The sequence below is a fragment of the Penicillium cataractarum genome (assembly GCF_028827025.1).
Source record: "Penicillium cataractarum strain IBT 29864 chromosome Unknown utg000009l, whole genome shotgun sequence".
Lineage (NCBI taxonomy): Eukaryota > Fungi > Ascomycota > Eurotiomycetes > Eurotiales > Aspergillaceae > Penicillium > Penicillium cataractarum.
This window is the reverse complement of record NW_026622745.1, coordinates 699,805-719,478: the sequence shown is the minus strand read 5'-3', so window position 1 is coordinate 719,478 and position 19,674 is coordinate 699,805. Positions and strand designations below refer to the sequence as shown.

At 51.3% G+C, this 19,674-nt stretch overlaps 5 protein-coding genes across 5 annotated transcripts; 2 read left to right on the top strand and 3 right to left on the bottom strand.

Moving 5' to 3' along the window:
- Positions 1 to 1,944: 1,944 nt before the first annotated feature.
- On the bottom strand, positions 1,945 to 3,291 carry N7496_010908 (uncharacterized protein; the record flags this gene model as incomplete). Its single annotated transcript, XM_056703821.1, has 1 exon — positions 1,945 to 3,291. One exon carries the CDS (start codon positions 3,289 to 3,291, stop codon positions 1,945 to 1,947), a length of 1,347 nt encoding a protein of 448 aa, XP_056549781.1.
- Positions 3,292 to 4,952: 1,661 nt separating this feature from the next.
- Positions 4,953 to 5,915, bottom strand: N7496_010907 (sucrase/ferredoxin-like domain-containing protein; the record flags this gene model as incomplete). Its single annotated transcript, XM_056703820.1, has 2 exons — positions 4,953 to 5,651; positions 5,721 to 5,915. 2 exons carry the CDS (start codon positions 5,913 to 5,915, stop codon positions 4,953 to 4,955), a joined length of 894 nt encoding a protein of 297 aa, XP_056549780.1.
- A 3,614-nt stretch (positions 5,916 to 9,529) lies between these two features.
- Positions 9,530 to 10,892, top strand: fdh (formate dehydrogenase (NAD+) FDH1; the record flags this gene model as incomplete). The annotated part of the gene is made up of 3 exons (XM_056703819.1): positions 9,530 to 9,718; positions 9,775 to 9,950; positions 10,007 to 10,892. 3 exons carry the CDS (start codon positions 9,530 to 9,532, stop codon positions 10,890 to 10,892), a joined length of 1,251 nt encoding a protein of 416 aa, XP_056549779.1.
- Positions 10,893 to 11,583: 691 nt separating this feature from the next.
- On the bottom strand, positions 11,584 to 12,122 carry N7496_010905 (uncharacterized protein; the record flags this gene model as incomplete). The annotated part of the gene is made up of 2 exons (XM_056703818.1): positions 11,584 to 12,024; positions 12,096 to 12,122. The coding sequence occupies 2 exons, from the start codon at positions 12,120 to 12,122 to the stop codon at positions 11,584 to 11,586; spliced, it is 468 nt and encodes a 155-aa protein (XP_056549778.1).
- Positions 12,123 to 13,050: 928 nt separating this feature from the next.
- Positions 13,051 to 18,607, top strand: N7496_010904 (formin sepA; the record flags this gene model as incomplete). The annotated part of the gene is made up of 4 exons (XM_056703817.1): positions 13,051 to 14,192; positions 14,255 to 16,092; positions 16,193 to 17,745; positions 17,807 to 18,607. The coding sequence occupies 4 exons, from the start codon at positions 13,051 to 13,053 to the stop codon at positions 18,605 to 18,607; spliced, it is 5,334 nt and encodes a 1,777-aa protein (XP_056549777.1).
- Between the last annotated feature and the right edge of the window lie 1,067 nt (positions 18,608 to 19,674).

Here is a 19,674-nt window from a genome sequence, read left to right as displayed (position 1 = left end):
CAGGATTTTTAAGTTGACGATCGCAGAGCGCTTCTAGCATCAGTGGCGCTATGCTTCGTCTCCGACATATATGTTCGGGGAGTGGGGTGCCAAACTGTCCCAAGTTACTACGGATTTTTCCATTGTCCGTTCACTGCACTCTGCTGCATCAGGCATTTGAGACTTTGTTAAAGACTGACTTTGTATCATATTATATCATATCGTGAGGAAACCGTAGCTTTTTGGGGGTAGGTCTCGGGGCCATGTGTACAAACTGTTATGCGATAACAATATTACAGTGCGCTACTCTATACATTGGCTCCTGGATCATATGCGCTGATAGCGGATCTAATGGTCTTTTTAGCTTATGTGGAGTATCAGCCAGGCTGATCTCTTAACACAGACCTTCTTGATAAAACTTGAGATGATGGTTATTGACAAAAAATGACTTGCCAACCCTAGAATATTGACGGTCATAGAGGGATAGCGGCAGTACGTATTAAGGATACCCATAGTATGCAGTATTATACGTCACACTCGTTTCTAGGAAAGTGGAGAAGGGTACTCTGTATTCTTGGAGACATTGTAACTTACAGCTAATCCAAAAGAGACTATATCATGTTATGTGTTGGGCAAGCTGATTCTGAGCGGTAAGGAGGAATCTTGCAGAGAGAAAAGAGTGAATTGGTTGATTGAACTCTAAAAGAGCAGAGAGATGGGCAGTGCTTTATCCACATGAGAGAGACCGGTATCTTCGAACACCAGAGAAACCTAAAGTGCGACAGTCTGAGCCCAAATCCTTCCCGAAGTTGTCACCGAGGTCGTCCGGCTATGCAGCCAAATGCCCATATCATGGGTGACTGCTCAGATACTTCGGGCGGATGGATGCAGGGGTCTGAGTGTCGTTTGCGAAGCGCGGTCTGCCGCGGAATGGGTAGTCTTCGGCGGTCTTCTCTCAACATTATGATACTGTATAAGAAAGAAATGGTCAGTGTCCATAGGGGGATCTGTTTTCGATTGTGACTATAAGCAAGATCAGACTAGACGTTGTACTGTATTGGCCACCGTGGATCTATTTTCCGCTATCAGCTCCGATCAGGATCACCAAAAATAAGGACTGGACATGAGCGAGGAGGAGGAGCGGGAGGGCTGAAGAATAAAACCAGCAAGGCAGTAGTAGGCTAGAGAAAAACATAAAAATAAAAACATACAACAGCCAGGATTCGCATGTGGTCACCCACCATACTACTAACTGGCCGGCGTGTGGCTTAAGTACGGCTGAGCGGACGGGAAGCCCTGTTCTCCACACCCTATGGTCGTATGTGCTCGGTAACTCATTGAATTGGATTTTATAACACTGTTCTCTCATAAAATCATAATCATGCTCCATAATGGACATACTGCGCCTATCGTAACGGCAACCCTCGATATTCACTACTCGTTGTAAGCGCTGAAACTGCCTTGTGAAGTGCCATTGCGATATCTCTGTCAGTATATTCCAGCGTACCCGGGCAACAAACCTCAGAATAGAATGATCTTACAACTTCCACACAAACACTATCATCAGACGGCCACAATGTCCCAATAACATGTCTCAAGCCCGCGACCTGGAACCCACTCACAACGTGGAGTACCTCGTCTATTAAACGCTTCGCTCGGTTCTCCGCGGGCGAGCACGTGGAGAGATATGCGATTTCGCCATACGAAATCTCGCTTTCGTAAAGCCTCAAAACGGTGCGAACGTCCTGTTCCAAATCTTTAGTGGCATTCTGCAGTAAAAGGTCACTTTGAGAGGGATCCTACTCATCTGAAATTCCATGGCAGGCAAAATAGAATAAACATACAAAAGAGAAGAATTAAAAATGAACAGATAATACCAATAATCAAGCCCCTTAGTCCTGGACGATAGTTATTTCACTAGGTCGACAGTAAGGAAAGACTCTATGTACACAGGAAAGAAATCCTCTAAACAGCCATAAAACTCAACAGTTCTTGCCTCAATACCTTTTCAATCTCCTCCATGTACATCCTGATATCCGCCGGATCCTGATATGCTTCATTGATCTGGTACACAAACCGTAACGTGTCGCGGAAAGTATAGAAATGGAACCCAGTCATACCCAGTATACAATCACACCCAAGTTTCCAGTCTTTAATAACAACAACGGCGTCTCCCTCTCCATACGAACGACTTAAGTGGTTCTCCACAATACCCAGACTACTCACCAGAGCATCCGTGGGAATTGGTGCAGTTTGATACTCGGGCGTTTTGACAACCTGTTCCAACGCACGGGTAAAGTACGCCTGAATCTCCAAAATTTCCGGCCTCGCGCTAAGCGTCGTCCGATAGTATTTATTCAACTCCACTGAGAGTTCCGAAAAGGTAGCCGGGAGGTCAATTGAGAATGGAAGCGGGATGTAGTAATTCGCAGCAGCGGCCAGGCTATATGGCGGTTGGAGACGATTGCGAAGATTAAATTCGTTGGGTGAAGCATACCGCGTGGTGTTCGATTCCGGATCAGCGTATTTGCTGAGAACGGTAATGTATGCGGCGTGAACAGCAGAGGTTACCGTAATCCCCTTCGCCTTAGCCCCCTTGATAATTGCAGATGTGGTTTGTTCATCAAACACATATTCCATAGCCTGGCACTGGCCTGGGGGCACCTTCCCCACCTTAGAGGGGAATCCGATCGCGGGGAGCTTGCCAATGTACTCCATGAGCACTGCCATTCCCATCTCGGCTTGCTCTGAGGCTGGGCGGTCGCTTGAGCCTAGGATGTCATCTAATGCAGGCAACAGACGGATGTGCTCGTTGCCAAAGCTGATGTTGGCATTAGGACTAGTCAGGGCGCGGAAGAACCGATCCCAGAACATGATCATGCCAATACCGTCGACCGTAGCGTGGTGAGCGTGCATGACCAGCTCTGACGATTTTGGCAGATAGTATAGTGTCGCCGGCTTCATCGTGCGGCCGAGCCGGTATAGTTCCTCGCCATCATGTTCGTGGTCAATGATAAATGTAGAATTGACCCATTTGTCGATGCTTGAATCGTCGAGGACCTCGAAGACTTTCTTCCCCGGTTCAAGGGTAGTCGCAATATCGGGCTCTTCGTATCGCACTTGTTTCCATGCATGTCGGAGAGCGGATTCGATGTCGGGGATGTTCAAGTCGACTTTTACTTTGGAGAGAACGGTGTACTGTTGGCGCCCGTCGTAGAGTGCTGCGGTGATGTTCCCGATGAATACGAAATACTCTTCCATGCCGCTCAGCGTGCGTTCCCACCGGGTGGGAGAGACTTGAGTCCACTCCATTATGCGAGAGGAAAGAATTGATAGCGGTTTGAAAGACCAAAGTGACGGTTAGTTTTGCAGTGTGCAAGACGAGTATCAAGTATTCGCGAGGCCTTAAAGCCTGGGACGTAAAGCCCTTATTTATAGCACACAATTGGATTGCGTACGGTTGCTCTTAAAGAGACTACAGCCCCAGTCGCAGCGTGGAACCTATTCCTACGCGGGTCCAGCCGCGGAATCAAGTAAGATGAAATCAGCTCGCGGGATAAGGCTGGGCACGGTCAGGCGACCAAGCCAGTAAATCCAATTGCATTTGAAGGATCGAAGGGCAGGATAAAGCTTACTGGGGCCAAAAATAATGTTGGCTCTGGGCGAGGCTCGCACGAGTTTGTTACAGAGCAGGTTTCCGGGTTGACCCAGTTTTATCATACAGAAACATATACCTTAGATGGGTAGTCGCTGATTTAACTGTTTGGTTGACGAGTAATAGTCAAATCCCCTCCAACCGAGAGCAAACATCTATAGTAATCTCTTAGCATCGGTGCCGATTTCGTATCATGTACGTCGAAGAAATATGCAAACATATAGAATAAGATTGTCGCCCATAGTGTAGAATTGGTCGAGTGGTATTGATTTCGATGCTTATGCCACGTAATGTCGTCAGATTCACAACCGGAGCTTCGTCCGCGCTCCCCAGCCTTGGTCTTACTTTAAGAAGCACCCCTGTTGACGCGGAGTTAAGACTCCGAGATTGGGGGCCATCCATACAGAATATATTAATTTCAGTCCCCCTTTACTTCCTTTCTGCATATCTATCCAATTTATGTTCTTGAGTTTTACGAATTTTATCGCTAGCGAATTACAACCATGTCCATTCTCCCATCAGCCGATCACGGCTATCTCCCATACTTCTTATTCTATGTGAGATCTAATCTCTGAAACAAAAATGAACAGGGCGCTTCTCATATGAGCAATTCACTATATAGGCCGTAATAGTCGGAAGCACCCATACCATCGTGACATACATCTTCCCTAGCGCCTCGCAGCGACAGTTTTCCGGCGAGAGAGCACCGCCGCGTCACGCCTTGACTGCACATGTTTATGGGGTCAAAAATTTTTATACGGCTATGATTCGATTGTACGCTGCGTACAATATACATGATCCGAACTTGTACAATCTCGCCATGCTGACTTGGGCGGGGGTATTCTTCTTATTCTCGACTGAGCTCTTCGTTTGGCATACGGTTCGGGTGAAAGAGGGATGGATTCCTATTGCGACTGCCTTGGTGGGTTTGTATTGGATGTATACCCAAAAGGAGTGGTATTGTTCACTGTAGGATGGAGTGTGGAGAGGGTAATTGTATGGCTTAAGCATAATATTCACAGCCGGGAAAGTAAGGAATTCCAGTGGTGCTGTTTTTTCGGGAAGCCATGCATGGTCTAAGATATATGTAATGGCGCCATGTGCCCTCGAGGTCAGAGACACGCTAGATGATAAACCTACTTCCATGGAATATTCAGAGACTCTACTAAGCCATACCTTCTAGCCGATGGAAATTTCAAAAGGACCCTCTAGGAAAACCTATTTGCAAGGTTGGTATGTTTGTCTATCGCCATAATCTATATTCATACAATATATACAACACCCTCCCCGTCCAACTATCCACCCTAGATCCATCAATCTACAACCTCAAAATATTCCCCTCCCGATCAATCCCACCCCGGAAATGATCCGTCACAACCCTACCCCCCAGCACAGTCTCATCCACAATACCCTGCACATGCTTCGGTTCAACACGCCCATACCAAATCCCCTTACCAGCCAATGGATGCAGTGTTGACGCCGACTCTGATCCGGCACCCGAACCCGTCGAAGACACCGTCATCTCCGGCGGGATATACACAATAACATTCCCCGCATACTTGTGCCCGCCCACATGGCTAATCAATCCCACATTCGCATGGCCCGACCCATCCAACCGCCCGCCCCCACCCGAGACGGAATCAAATCCAGCCGCGCGCAGGACGCGGTGGAATTCGGTTTCCAGGGCTGGTGCCATCACACCGCAGCGCATGTCGCGGCCGCCGTGGCCGCAGATTAGGATTGTCGGGGAGTGGGTTATGTCTAGCGTGTTTGGGAAGTGGGAGGCTAGCTCTGGGGCGCGGGTCATGGCTGCTTGTTTTGTGGATGACAGGGAGTGGTGCATTTTGTGGGGGGTTTTGGGGAGGAGGTATGCGCGGATGAAGGTTTCTAGGGTTGGTGGGGAGGTTGGGATTGAGGGGATGTATTTGAAGGATGGGAAGAGGATTGCTGAGGCTGTTGAGGGGGTTGTTGTTGCGGGGGTGATGGAGGAGTTTGTGATGAGGATGTTGTTGAAGGGCTGTTTAGTAAAAAGCCGAAGTTAGCAGTTGGTCTTGTATAGTTTATCTTTGAAACGGCTTTCACATACATCGAGATATGGCCCTCCACGACCCATCAACTGCTTCAGCCCTCGGACAAGATTCCCCCATCCTTGATCTTTCCCGTCATCTTCAATTCGACTCGTCCAGTCCCGCTGTCCGGTGCAGACTACGAGCTGCTGTGCATACGCCGCCATCGTTCCGTTCAATGCATGGTGGTGGTCAATAGGCAGGCCCTCGGGCATCGCTGGCGTGGGTGGGCAGTTACAGCTCGACTCGGGACATGTCTTTGTGACTGGGAATGGGGGAGGGATTTCGAGGCGCGTACGGTGTCGACTGGTGCGGCATTGTGTCGTGGAAAGAGGTCTTGTTAACCTGGTGCTGAGACAGTGGTGGTATTGTCCACGCAAGTCGCGGATAAGCGACTGCGCGATGGCTGTTGGGCACGCGCTCATTGATCCAAATGGTTCTGGCGGATATTTTGAACTGGGGTTTTGCAAGGTGCGCAAGAGTGAAATCAGTGTCAGAAACGGCGGCGCGACAGAATTGTTAATAAGGCAGATGCTATTGGGGAAATGTTGTATCTCCGAGAACGCGCTCGGAGCGGAGATTAGCGGGATCGTCAATCTTCCCCAAGCTCCGGCTGAGAACCCGGTGCAGGGAGAGTTATAACCACTCTTTCAACTCTCAATTATTGTTATGTGGTATATAAACTGGAATTTTGGAAGACATAGTTCGAATTCAATTCTGTTGTCTTTCTAAACTCGGAAATAAATAAACAGTGCGGTTCAAGTCGCGCAGCGTCCACGTGACTTAGAATTGACACAGAGTTGGTTTTCCAGACAGCAATTCAGTTATGGAGGGGAAATTGACAGATATGTTATATCAAATTGAATAATTCAGAGAGAACCAGGTGATCGGAGTCCCCTCACGAGGCTTTATCTCCAACAAGCTACTGTACGGAATAGCTATCTTTGAACCGCCCGCACGAAGCGGAGGGGCCTCCGATCCGCGGAGAGACTCCAACATCAGCCTTTTTTAGTGCTACAGTATCGTACAGTAATGTGTCTATATTCATCAAGGACCTTGGGGTAGACAGCTAACATCACCCCGCGTCTTCCCAGCCCCTAGTAGTCCAATCCTATTCCATAGTAAACCCATACTACTAGTACTGGGACAAGCATTTGGGCAAGCGCCGCCGAGCGATTCCCGCGTTTCTGCCGAAACTCGGCCTCTCGCCCGTTCTCCAACTCGCTGGACCCGCTTCTCTTGTGCTGGCTGAGCGACTCTGTGGTTCTGGTTCTGGTGCTGCTTTCCCCTCCGTGAGGAGGTTTTTGGAGATTCCTCGCCCTCACGATTGGTATCCACCACGGGCATACCGTGTGCCTGTTCCTGGCAGACTATCAGTCCGTTACTGAGGTGATACTCGAGGCAGAGCTCATTCAGAGAACTTCGGGAGACTTGACCCGATTCAGAAGCGGGTGCGGTGAATTGTGCTGTTCTGGTCAAATTATTAGGGCTGGGCCCCACAAGCAAAATTCTCCTCGCCTAACATTACCTTCTCCTTTCTTGACTCTTGGACTTTCGACTTTTGTCTTCTTCTTTCTCATCCGTGTTCACCTCATGGGGTTTCCTGCATGGTCATGGTCATGGTGATTTTATGTGGTCGCCATCGCCATGCGCCCGTGATTTGACATCTCGATGATCTCTTTTGTTCTTCGCTTTGGTTAAGACGAGGGTTATTGTCGCGAGGATGTGTATTCGACAAAGCTGAAGGTCTAGAAAGGGGCTGTTCGTCTAGGGACCGGTCGCATTCTGCTCGAGCTTTCGTCTTCGTCGGACTCGTTCTGGGTGGGACAGGTCGCATTCGGTCGCTCGCTCGATGCTATGATTGACAGAGGGCGCAGTCGACACTGGAGGGATAGGAGTGCTCAATTGACAAGAGCCAATTGACACACGATGAGTCGTCGGGTCATGTAAAATGCACCGACGACTCTGCTATCATTGCTGTAAGTTGCCCCTTGAATGTTGTTTTTCGTTTTTCTTCCACCTGCACTTCGCCAGGCCGCTCCCTCGTCGGCCACTTGATCACATGATGAAATATATTCGGATGTAAACTCACAGACCTGTTCGGAATGCGCAAAACCGTGTCGATATTTCCGTTGCCTTCCTTCTGATTGATCAATTTCCTTCAATTTTGCTTTGCATATGTCTTGACTTGTTTTTGACAGCTCACTGACTCGGCATTTTAGGATTGTGATTGTTGCTTTGGTCTTGAGATGGGGTTGTTCAGGCCTGGTCTTCGTTCTGAAGGTTATTCGCTGTCTGGGGGATGGTCTCTTGGACTGGACTTGGCTAGATCCGATCGCGATCGCTGTGTATCGTGGGTTGGCAGTGTAGCTTTCCATATAGCTTTCCATAGAATCGGTAGTATAAATAGTCGAATAGAGAATATCTCTGATGCATTTGTTCCAATCGCTCGAATTATAGGACTCGATAATCTAGCAAAGTACTCCGTACTGGAGAGTCATTAGCTCGTCGACCTGACACAATGCTGGCAGAAGAAAAAAAGTATAGGTACCATGTCAACCTCAATCAGCCATCGCCAACCCAGGATGGCATTTCCATGATCCCTCTGATCACCAACCTCAACAATCCCAAACAGCCGTGCTATCCGCTCGGAATTGACTCGGACCACCACCTCCATTTACGATCCGCGGCGACACTTTTTTTCTTGTTTGCGGGGGCCCTTCTGGCCATTTACCCCTCATTACGTCAGCACCCCGCTGCGGAGAGCTATCCCAAACGGGTGAAGCAGCCCAACTTACTCCAGTAGAAGGTTACGCTTGGACGTGTTGCTGGGCTGATGGGCTGACGGGGAAGACGGGGGATGTACATGCATGTACCGTGTCAATGAAACGGACGATCATAGAGGGATGTATCTCTATAGTAGTGTCTCGTAGGAACTAGACTGAGAGTGTGGACTACGGTTCAATTCCCGAGTGCTATCAGATAGTGGCCTCAGGCCAGAAGTTTAGGAATTTCCCCGCACGAGCTCACTGCCATCGCCATCACCATCAACTACTATCACCAGCACCACCTCGACATCCGATGGTCGATAAGTCACTCTAAGAGAACATCGGTCCGGGAAGCCGGTCCCTCCGAGAATACCTGGCCAGGCTTCTGCATGGATTCCCCCAGCTCTCGGGCTGCACGAACACGAACTGCGAAGGTTCTCCTCCCCTCTTTGGTTGTCCCTCATGCGGAGAGACGGACCACCATCATGAGTGGTGCAATCCCCCCGTCCTCCGACCCGACCATGGTGGAGTCCCCCTCTCGTACCCTCTTGCAGGACAATTCGAGGATCTGAGGGGTGTACAACTCGTTTTGGGTTCTGTCGCTCTCCAATCCCACTCACTCTCTGTCCTGGGGTGTTGGCCGGTTCAAAGAGGGGCTTTGAGAGGGGGCTATTTCCCACCCTGTTTGTTTGTCTATATATTTGGCTCCTCTGACCGGTCGAATACTGGTTTTTTCTTTTCATCATTCCAACCTTCTTCTAACCTTCTTTACCCCTTAAAATCTATCTATCTTAGGTAAGGTTAATCCCAAACTTCCTCCTTCAAGCCTCGACGGGCCTGCATGTTCCCCACTCTTTTTCCCACCCCCGCTTCCCAGTCTTTTAGCCGCTTCTCCAACGCCGTTTTGGGAGCATTGACTTCATAGACATGCGACCGGTTGAGATACTGTTATATAAAGGATATTCTGCTGACCTGGTTCTCTCTTTTTTTCTACAGCTTCGTGCTTTGATCAATTCCCCCTTTTTCACACTTCAAACTTTCTATTTGAATCATCCTTCAAAATGGTATTTATCCGTTCCCTTTCCCGTCAACTACGACGTCCTGCCACTCAGTTCATCTCTGCCGGCTCTAAACCTACACTTGCCACCGGCTCCTTTGCACGAGCTCCGGTGTCTGGTGCCTTTTCCCATGCACGTACGCTAACTGCATCTGCCAATCTTCAGGGCAAGGTTCTTCTCGTTCTGTACGACGTAAGTTGATATCCCCGTCGCCATTGACCTCTCCGATATACTAACACTCTCTACAGGGTGGCGAGCACGCTAAGCAGCAGCCCCGTCTCCTCGGTACTACCGAGAACGAGCTCGGCATCCGCAAGTGGCTCGAGGACGCTGGCCACACTCTGGTCACCACCTCCGACAAGGAGGGTGAGAACTCTACCTTTGACAAGGAGCTCGTCGACGCTGAAGTTATCATTACTACTCCGTGAGTGAACCCCTCGATTGATCGAGAATGGAACTCCCGCAGCTAACAAATTGCAGCTTCCACCCCGGTTACCTCACTGCCGAGCGTCTGGCCAAGGCCAAGAAGCTCAAGCTCGCCGTCACTGCTGGTATCGGCTCTGACCACGTCGACCTGAATGCCGCCAACAAGACCAACGGCGGTATCACCGTCGCCGAGGTTACCGGCTCCAACGTCGTCTCCGTCGCCGAGCACGTCGTCATGACCATCCTCCTCCTTGTCCGCAACTTCGTCCCCGCCCATGACCAGATCCGCAACGGTGACTGGGACGTCGCGGCCGTCGCCAAGAACGAGTTCGACCTCGAGGGCAAGGTCGTCGGTACCGTCGCTGTCGGCCGTATCGGTGAGCGTGTCCTGCGCCGCCTGAAGCCCTTCGACTGCAAGGAGCTCCTCTACTACGACTACCAGCCCCTGGCCCCTGAGGTTGAGAAGGAGATTGGCTGCCGTCGCGTCGACTCCCTCGAGGAGATGCTCGCCCAGTGCGACGTCGTCACTATTAACTGCCCCCTGCACGAGAAGACCCGCGGTCTCTTCAACAAGGACCTCATCGCTAAGATGAAGCCCGGTGCTTGGCTCGTTAACACTGCCCGTGGCGCTATCGTCGTCAAGGAGGACGTCGCCGAGGCTCTCAAGTCGGGTCACCTCCGCGGCTACGGTGGTGATGTCTGGTTCCCCCAGCCCGCCCCCAAGGACCACCCTCTCCGCTACGCCGAGTACCCCTGGGGCGGTGGTAACGCCATGGTCCCCCACATGTCTGGTACCTCCATCGATGCCCAGGTCCGCTACGCCGAGGGCACCAAGAACATTCTGGACTCTTACTTCTCCGGTCGTGAGGACTACCGCCCTGAGGATCTGATTGTCCACAAGGGTGACTACGCCACCAAGGCTTACGGCCAGCGCAAGTAAATTATGGGCGATAAAAGGAAATAATTTGATTGCGAGGGTGGAGGATTTATAAGGGCTTTTTTTTCCATTTGTGCATATTTCATTTCTTACAATGTGTCCCTGTTTTCCTCGGTTGGAGGATGGGATGGGCTATGTTTTCAAAATGTAGCAGCTACGATACCAATGACATGACCTGTTCATACATATTTCTGATTTTTGGTGGTTCACATCCTCTTTGCTATATTTGTTCTGTTTGCTTTTCCTGTCACAGGTAAGGTACCGGCTCCGCTTCTTCTAGAGCTTCGATTGTGGGGCGTCGATCTGGACGGGCTGTAGATCTCGAGATAAGCCGGATATCAGTGATTGAAGCTTTGTGATAATCATGCGAATAGTCCTGCTACTATCGTCTGATTTACAATTGTCAATTCTTAAGTTGTAAAACGCTGTTTCGGTACTATGTAGATTTCTCTATAGCTCAACCTCGTCTATCAAAAAAAGAAGAACAGTTTATAACGTAGCTTGAGTCTTCTAGTATACTCGAAACGATTCGAAAAAAAATAACAGAACAAATGCCTTGATTCCAGGGCATCCAAGCCCTAAAACCTTCTTATGCGAAGTATAAACGCTGAACCTAAAAAAACGCCACCCATGACCGTAACCCATAACGACAAACCCATCAACCTCAGGCTCAAGGTTAACACCAAAATTGGCATCATGAACGCCTCGTCCCCAGCACACCCCTAACAAGCACCTCCGTCTCCTCCTCCTCATCACTCTCATCCATAAACCCCTCCTCCAACTCGCGACTAAGCCTGCCCTGCGTCTCCGGCGCCTGACTCCGCCTCCGCTCAAGCGCCTCCCTCCTCCGCGCATCCATATCCATGCCCACCATCAACTCCCCCTCCTCCTCGTCGATGCTGATATTGTCGTTATCAGGCTCGTGCAGGTGTGCGTCCCGTCGCCAGGAGGATGGTAGGAAGAACCGCATTATGGTGTCTGCTATGCGGTCGCGCAGGGAGAGGGTGTGCGCGGAGAGGGTGTGTAGGGGGAGGTATTGGGAGTAGCGTTGGTGGTAGCGGCGGAAGAAGGGGATGATGAGGAGGGTGAAGAGGAGGTAGATTGTTAGGGCTATGGAGGCGGGGATTAAGATTGTCTGTGTTTGTTAGTTTGTGTACAGAGAGGTGGATGGGGGATTGGAGGGTAAGGGGGGTTGGGGAGGCGGACCTTTGCGAAGTTTAGTGAGGAGCCCATTTTGCTAGGAAGGGTTTGGAGGAGGGTTGTCCTCTGGCTGAGCCTTGGGGGAATGGGTGGTCAAGGTTGTGTCGAGTCCGCTTGTCTGTGGTGGATTCTGAGTTCTGTTTATAGTCGGGTTGTTCGGCAAACGGGGCTTGTAGATTGGTGCCTTGAACCTTCGGACTCGGGAGTGAACTCGGCCTCTGGCGGGATCGAGGGGACTGACGGCAGAAGTGGAAATGATAGGATCCTTCTTTTTTTGGTTGTAATCCTTTTCTGCAAGTCCAGACCAGTGATAGCTTAACTTCCCCCACACCTGTCAAATCAATCAAGGAAACAAAGTGTGGTTTCCCCACGGGACTGGCCGATCTTCAAGATAGCGCATCACGTGACAACACTCTCCTATCAGCATCACGTGCCACGGTCGGGGAGTTTCTCCGGGACAGTTTGGCAGCCCCCTAATCAGGCACTTTGGGATCCAAACGCCCGTGCTTTGATCGACCCTGGCGTCAGGACCGGGACTTGCATATTGCACCTATTTTCCGATCGTTTCATATTTTCCATAATTTGATTTTCTTGTCCTTCATTTCTTTGTGCGGTAAGTCTCACCAATCCATGTGTTTTTGGCGCGGCCCGCCTGCTTCCAACACCCCTCCCCAGGCGCGCGGCGGCTCCGCCGTAGCAACAAAAGCGGGTATACTAAACTAACTTAGCCAGGGAGGGACAAAAACAGACTTTCGTCAAATTTGTGAATGTTATCGCTTCTCACACCGAGATCCATAGTGATCGACCCCGCTACCACCCTGTGAATCGACTTCTTTCGTGCCTTTCTCTCTGCCACCCGTCCCTGACTTGCGCGACGGAGGGCTGTTGGCTTCCTTTATGCTGCACCCTGCCAGCTCAGCAAGAGAGAGTGTGAGAAGAGGAGAGCGAAACCCGCGCCAAAATGCCCACCGGCCCGCCCGCCGATAAGTCCAGGCAAACGTCCGCTGGGAAGTCCTTTTTCGGGAGGAAATTGTACAAGGAGAGGCCCGCTGATGAGCGCTCGGATGGGTATGGGGGTTCCTTCGACAGCCTGGCGCCGCCCGCCAGTGTAGCCGGTTCTCGATCATCCCGATACTCCAAGCGCTCCTCGATCCAATCTGTTGATATGACCGGAGACATCGACTCTGCCAGCCTCGCTCCCACGGCCGGTGTCATCACCTCCATTCCCTACGATAGTATGCCGTCTGACACGAGAACACCTATCCCGATCGACAGCATGTCCCGCCCTGACTCCTCCCGCCTGGAACCCTCACCCAACAACCTTGGCAAGTCTGGCGGTGACTACCACCAATATCCTACGTGGACATCGACCTCTGCGCCAAACGGATCATCACATCCCTCCGGCCCCCGCCCACCCCCTCACACCTCGGGCATGACCATGACCAGCAGCACCTCCGGAGACCGAGGCACACGATACCAACAATGGGGTCGCCCTGGCAGCTCCGCTGCAAATCACTCCATCGACTCCTCTTCCAATTCTCGTACATCACTCGATCAGACCAGCCTATATTCCTCCCATTCTTCCAACACCCGTGGCTCGAATTATTACTCCGCCGACGGCTCCTCCCGCACCCTCACCCCCTCCCACTCGAGTGACCGCAATACCGTCTTTCCTAGCAGCAGTTCTGGACGTCTGTCGAATGCTGCCTCGCACCAGCCCATACCCGCCGCGGTACCGCGCCCGCCGGATAACTACTTGACCCGGCCACGGGATGATCGGGTTGTGGATCAGTTGTTCTTGGAGTTGATGCAGAAGCGTGGATGGCAGAATCTTCCCGAGCAGGCCAAGCGGCAGATGCTGTCTTATCCGGCCTCGAAGAAGTGGACTTTGGTTCACCAGGATCGATTGACGGAGTTGCAAGGCGAGCAGAAACGACGACAGAATGCTCGCCAGACGCATGGGCATGACGGACTTTCTGGCCTGCTGGAGCGGGCTGATGAGGAAGGGAGTCCGGAGTGGTATGTGAAGAAGGTTATGGATGATACGATTACTTCCAAGCAACTTGCGAGTCTTAGCGTTAGTCTGCGGACGCAGCCCATCAGGTATGTTGAACTGCTATATGCTCTGTTCTCTTTGTGTTACGCCATGCTGACTTTGGATATAGTTGGGTGAAAGCTTTCGTCGAAGCTCAGGGTCAAGTTGCTCTCACGAATGTCCTCCAAAAGATCAACCGGCGCAAAGCCTCTGGTCCCGTTCCTGCTCCGCCATCGGGTGATAAGGACTTAGACCGTGAATATGACATTGCCAAGTGTTTGAAGGGTCTCATGAACAACAAATATGGTGCGGATGATGCTCTGGAGCACCAAGGTGTTCTGGTCGCCCTCGTCAACTCGCTTTCGTCCCCTCGTCTCAATACCCGGAAACTTGTCAGCGAGGTCCTCACCTTCCTGTGCCACTGGGCCGAGGGTCAAGGCCACCAAAAGGTCCTCCAGGCTATGGACAAAGTCAAACATGACCATAATGAAACCGGCCGCTTCGATGCATGGATGCGTATCACCGAGGTCACAATTGATGGCCGCGGCAAGATGGGCAGTTTGGTCGGCGCTAGCGAGGAGTACCGCAGCGGTGGTATTGGCATGGAGAACCTGCTGATGGAGTATGCTGTCTCGACAATGATTCTGATCAACATGCTTGTCGATGGTGCCGAGAACGACCTGCAATTGCGATGCCATATCCGTGCGCAATTCATCTCATGTGGCGTGAAGCGCCTGCTCACGAAGATGGAGGGCTTCCAGTATGAGGTCATTGATAAGCAGATCGAGCGCTTCCGCGAAAATGAGGCTATCGACTATGAGGACCTGCTCCAGCGTGAGGGCAGTAGTATGAAGGATAGTGTCGAGGGAGAGGTCAAGGATATGACTGATCCCCTCCAGATTGCGGATGCTATTGCCGTGAAGATCCAGGGTACCCGTTCGCATGACTATTTCCTCTCGGCTATGCAGCATATGCTGCTGATTCGGGAGAATGCCGGCGAAGAGGGGCTCCGTATGTTCCAGCTCGTTGATGCTATGATGAGCTACGTTGCTATGGATCGGCGATTACCCGATCTAGATCTTCGTCAGGGTTTGAACTTTACCGTGCAGAGCCTTCTGGATCGTCTGCATACCGATACTGAGGCTCGACGTGTGTATGATGAAGCTCTGGAGGCTCGCCAGATTGCCGAGGCTGCCATTGCGGAGCGCGATGAGATGAAAGCCCAGGTAGAGCTTGGTGCTGAGGGTCTAGTCTTGAAATTGCAGAAGCAAATCGATGAGCAGGCCGGAATTATTGAGCTGCAAGGTCGCCAGACTGAAACACTCAAGGCCGAGGTCTCTGAAGTCCAGCGACTACGTGCCCAGGAGTTGCAGCGCAATGAATTGGAGACTCGTGAGCTGTATCTTATGCTCCGTGACGCACAGGACATTGCTGCTTCGAATGCTAGGAAGCAGGCTAATGCATCGGAGGCCGGACCTGCTGATCCTTCTCAATTGCCGGGCATCATGGATCGCGAGCGTCTCATGGAACGGCTCGAGCGCCAGCTTGAGCGAACTAAGACTCAGTTCAAGCTTGAGGGCAAGGTTTGGGGTCAACATGGCCCGTCTGACCGTTTGCGTGAGCTGCGTGAGCAGATGGAAGGTGACGTCGACTACAGTGAGGAATTCGCCGAGTCTACTCGTCGTAATCTCGACCCTGGTTCTCTGGGATCTGTTTACCGCAAGCGCAGCCATGTACCGGATATGGACCAGGGCCCTGATGGTCTACCCATGTCTCCCGTTGATGAGGATGAAGAGGCTGTGTACGAGAAGCCTCGCCTGATTGAGTACCAGCGTCCTCGCATGAACCCTGCCCAGGCTACTGGCTTGCTTGGTGAACTTGCTTCCAAGGTGCCCAAGTATGATGACGATTCTGATGCTGGTGTTGCTGCCGCCGTCGCGGACGAATCTACTAAGGCTGAGGATGTTGGTGATGTTACTCCTACGCAGGTGCCCGAGTCTGGAGCCAAGGCAGAGGCAGATCAAAAAGCTATGCCCCCCACCTCCACCACCACCACCTCCTCCCCCAGGTGGTGCCAAAGCTCTCGTTCCTCCCCCTCCTCCCCCTGGCGGCAAACTCGCTATCCCTCCTCCGCCTCCGCCTGGTGGCGCCAAAGCTATCCCTGGCCCTCCACCACCTCCTCCCCCTCCCGGTGGAAAGATTGGCATTCCTCCTCCGCCACCTCCTCCTGGAGGTGCTATTGGGCTTCCCCCTCCGCCACCTCCACCTGGTGGTGGTATTGGTCTTCCACCCCCGCCTCCTCCTCCAATTCCTGGAGCAACCGGTGGCTTTGCTCCTCCCCCTCCTCCGCCTCCCAGTGCTCCGTTGGGCGCTGGCTGGAGACCTACGTATATGGTTCAAGACGATGTATCCTCTTCCATCACCGGCATGCCTTCTATCCGGCCTAAGAAGAAGCTCAAGGCTCTGCATTGGGACAAGGTCGATACTCCTCAGGTAACCGTTTGGGCTGCCCACGCACCAACTCAACAAGAGAAGGAGCAGAAGTATACCGACCTAGCTAAGAAGGGTGTTCTGGATGAAGTCGAGCGTCTTTTCATGGCCAAGGAGACTAAGATCTTTGGAGCAAGCACCGCAGCCAAGCAGCGCAAGGACAAGAAGCAGGTCATTTCTAATGATCTGTCGAAGAATTTCCAGATTGCTCTTTCTAAATTCTCTCAATTCCCAGCTGACGATGTCACACGCATGATTATTCACTGTGACAAGGAGATATTGGATAATATGGTTGTGATGGACTTTTTGCAAAGAGAGGAGATGTGCGCGATCCCGGAGAATGTTGCCAAGTTGATGGCTCCGTATAGTCGTGACTGGACTGTTCCTGGTGCTGCTAGCTCTGAGCGCGAGCAGGATCCGAGTGAACTGACCCGTGAAGATCAGATCTATCTCTCAACTGCCTTTGAACTGAATCACTACTGGAAGGCTCGTATGAGGGCTCTTGCGTTGACGCGCTCTTATGAGCATGAGTATGAGTACATCTCTACCAGACTGCAGGAGGTGGTTCGGGTCAGCGAGTCCCTGCGTGATTCCGTTGCGCTGATGAACGTTCTCGGGTTGATTCTTGATATCGGTAACTTCATGAACGACGCAAACAAGCAGGCGCAAGGTTTCAAGCTAAGCTCGCTTGCCCGCCTTGGTATGGTCAAGGATGACAAGAACGAGACTACTTTTGCAGATCTTGTCGAGCGTATCGTGCGCAACCAGTATCCCGAATGGGAGGGCTTCAGTGACGAGATTGGAGGCGTTATTGGATTGCAGAAGGTCAGCGTTGATCAGCTGCGCACTGATTCTGTCAAGTACATCAGCAATATCAAGAATGTGCAGTCGAGCTTGGATGCTGGTAACCTCAGCGATCCGAAGAAGTTCCACCCTCAGGATCGTGTGAGCCAGGTCGTTCAGCGGAGTATGAAGGATGCTCGTCGCAAGGCTGAGCAGTTGCAGCTGTACCTGGATGAGATGGTCAAGACTTATGATGATATTATGGTCTTCTATGGCGAGGACAACACTGACGAGAATGCTCGGCGAGACTTCTTTGCGAAGTTGGCTTCGTTCTTGATGGAATGGAAGGTGAGTTACAAAGAGGAAAGGGTTCTGATAAGATTGCGGTTGCTAATTCATCTCAATATAGAAATCGCGCGAAAAGAATATCGGCTTGGAAGAGTCCAGGAAGCGCACGGAAGCTTCTTTGGCTCGCAAGCGGATCAATGTCAACCTTGCTAATGGCGCTCCTACCGAGTCGCCCAATTCACCTGCCACCAGTGGAGCCATGGACTCGTTGCTCGAGAAGCTGCGTGCTGCTGCGCCTCAAACTAAGGACGTGCGGGATCGCCGTCGTCGTGCCCGTCTCAAGGAACGCCATCAAGTTCGCGTTGCTTCTGGTCAGAAGGTGCCCGATCTCTCGGGAACCGAGGGAGGCGAAGGGTCAGAGCAGCCTGCTGACGGAAATGCCCAAACGGATGAGAATGGCTTGCTGAGCCCGCCCATTCCTGCAGAGGGTGAAGAAAGCGCTAAAGAGGCTCAGATATCTGAAGGCGAGGACGTTGCTGACCGTGCCGCTAGTATGCTCCTGGGATTGAGGAGTAACTCTGACGCGAATGGAGATCGTCAACGTCGCCGAAGAGAAAGCGCTGATGAAGAGCGTCGTCAACGTCGTATGAGACGCCGTAATGGCGCAACGAGCGGAAGCAAAGACAGCGCCGATGGCTCTGGATCGGGTCTTGCAACTGTCCAGGAACCGGCATCGCCATCACAAACAGACTCTGTTGGTGGTACTGAAGATCAGCCATTGCCAAGCCCTCTGCCTGACGACTTCAAGCCCTCGGTGCCCCCCGAGATTGTTGTTTCAGAGCAGCATGACGATGGCCCGCCTGAAACAGAATCACCAGCTGACGGATCCTCTGCCACCCATCCGATTGAATTATCGGATTGAGACCAGACTGAACCCCCCTGACTCACACTCATCAATTACTCGGCCACCCTCATAATCTAATGTCTGATAGATTCTCCTTGATGCCGTCTCGGAATGCTCTTTTATTTTCCTTGTCATCTCTTGCATCATACCGCACACAGCCTTTCACAGCCCTCGACCTGTATCATATCATACCCGACCCTCCCCCTCCCTTCTTTTACTTCAAAGTCTCCATCCCTACCAGACCTACAAGCCACTACCTCGAACTCCGAACTCCCAATCTTTCTTTTTCCTCATTTTTTTTCTTTTCCTTTTCATTGTCCTCACCTACCTCCAATTTCACTTATCCGTGATGAGCAAAGCATGGTGTCATGATACCATCGTCTGTTAATTGTGAATTTTTTTCATCTTCTCCATTCTATTCATTATTTCATCTTTTCTTTTGCTGTCCACCCCCTTTTCTCCTTCTATTCGTGTGCAATCTTTGGGTCCGGTCGAGGGTACATTTTTTTTTTCTCTTGCATTCGCATTCGCACTTAGCTTTGGCTGTTGAAGCTTTGTGTGGCTCTTTCTCTCTTTGTACATAATTCCCTTTTTAAAGCCGTCTTCATATGCGTTCCTGGTCATGGCGGTTTATGTGGACTGTCCCTGCTGGGCGTGTGCGCATCGAATATACTTCTTCGATGGTGAATTTTTCTTGTGTTTTGTATTTTGGGGTAGGTATGTCGGGTTAGATGTTGATGTGTAGGAGGGATGTTAGTTCATGTATGTTGATGTCTCTATGGCAGGCTTGTGTGTTGTTGGTGTCCTAGATCTAGATAGATACCCAATGGGGTCGTGGTACATGGGGATACATTTCGGAATGCTTATGCTCCTATAGCATTTAGCCTCTTAGCCAAGGGTTCACCTTTTCTCTGAAAGATCATTTTTTGAAGTGTGTCATTCGATGTATGATATGATTTTCCTCTGCCACTGTTAACCTCCAAGGACGAGGTTGATATTCCACGAGCTATTACAACGAAGTCACGTGACTAGATCCTTATCGCATCATTTGCGGCGACTTGAGCAATCTTCCAGCAGCTCCGCAC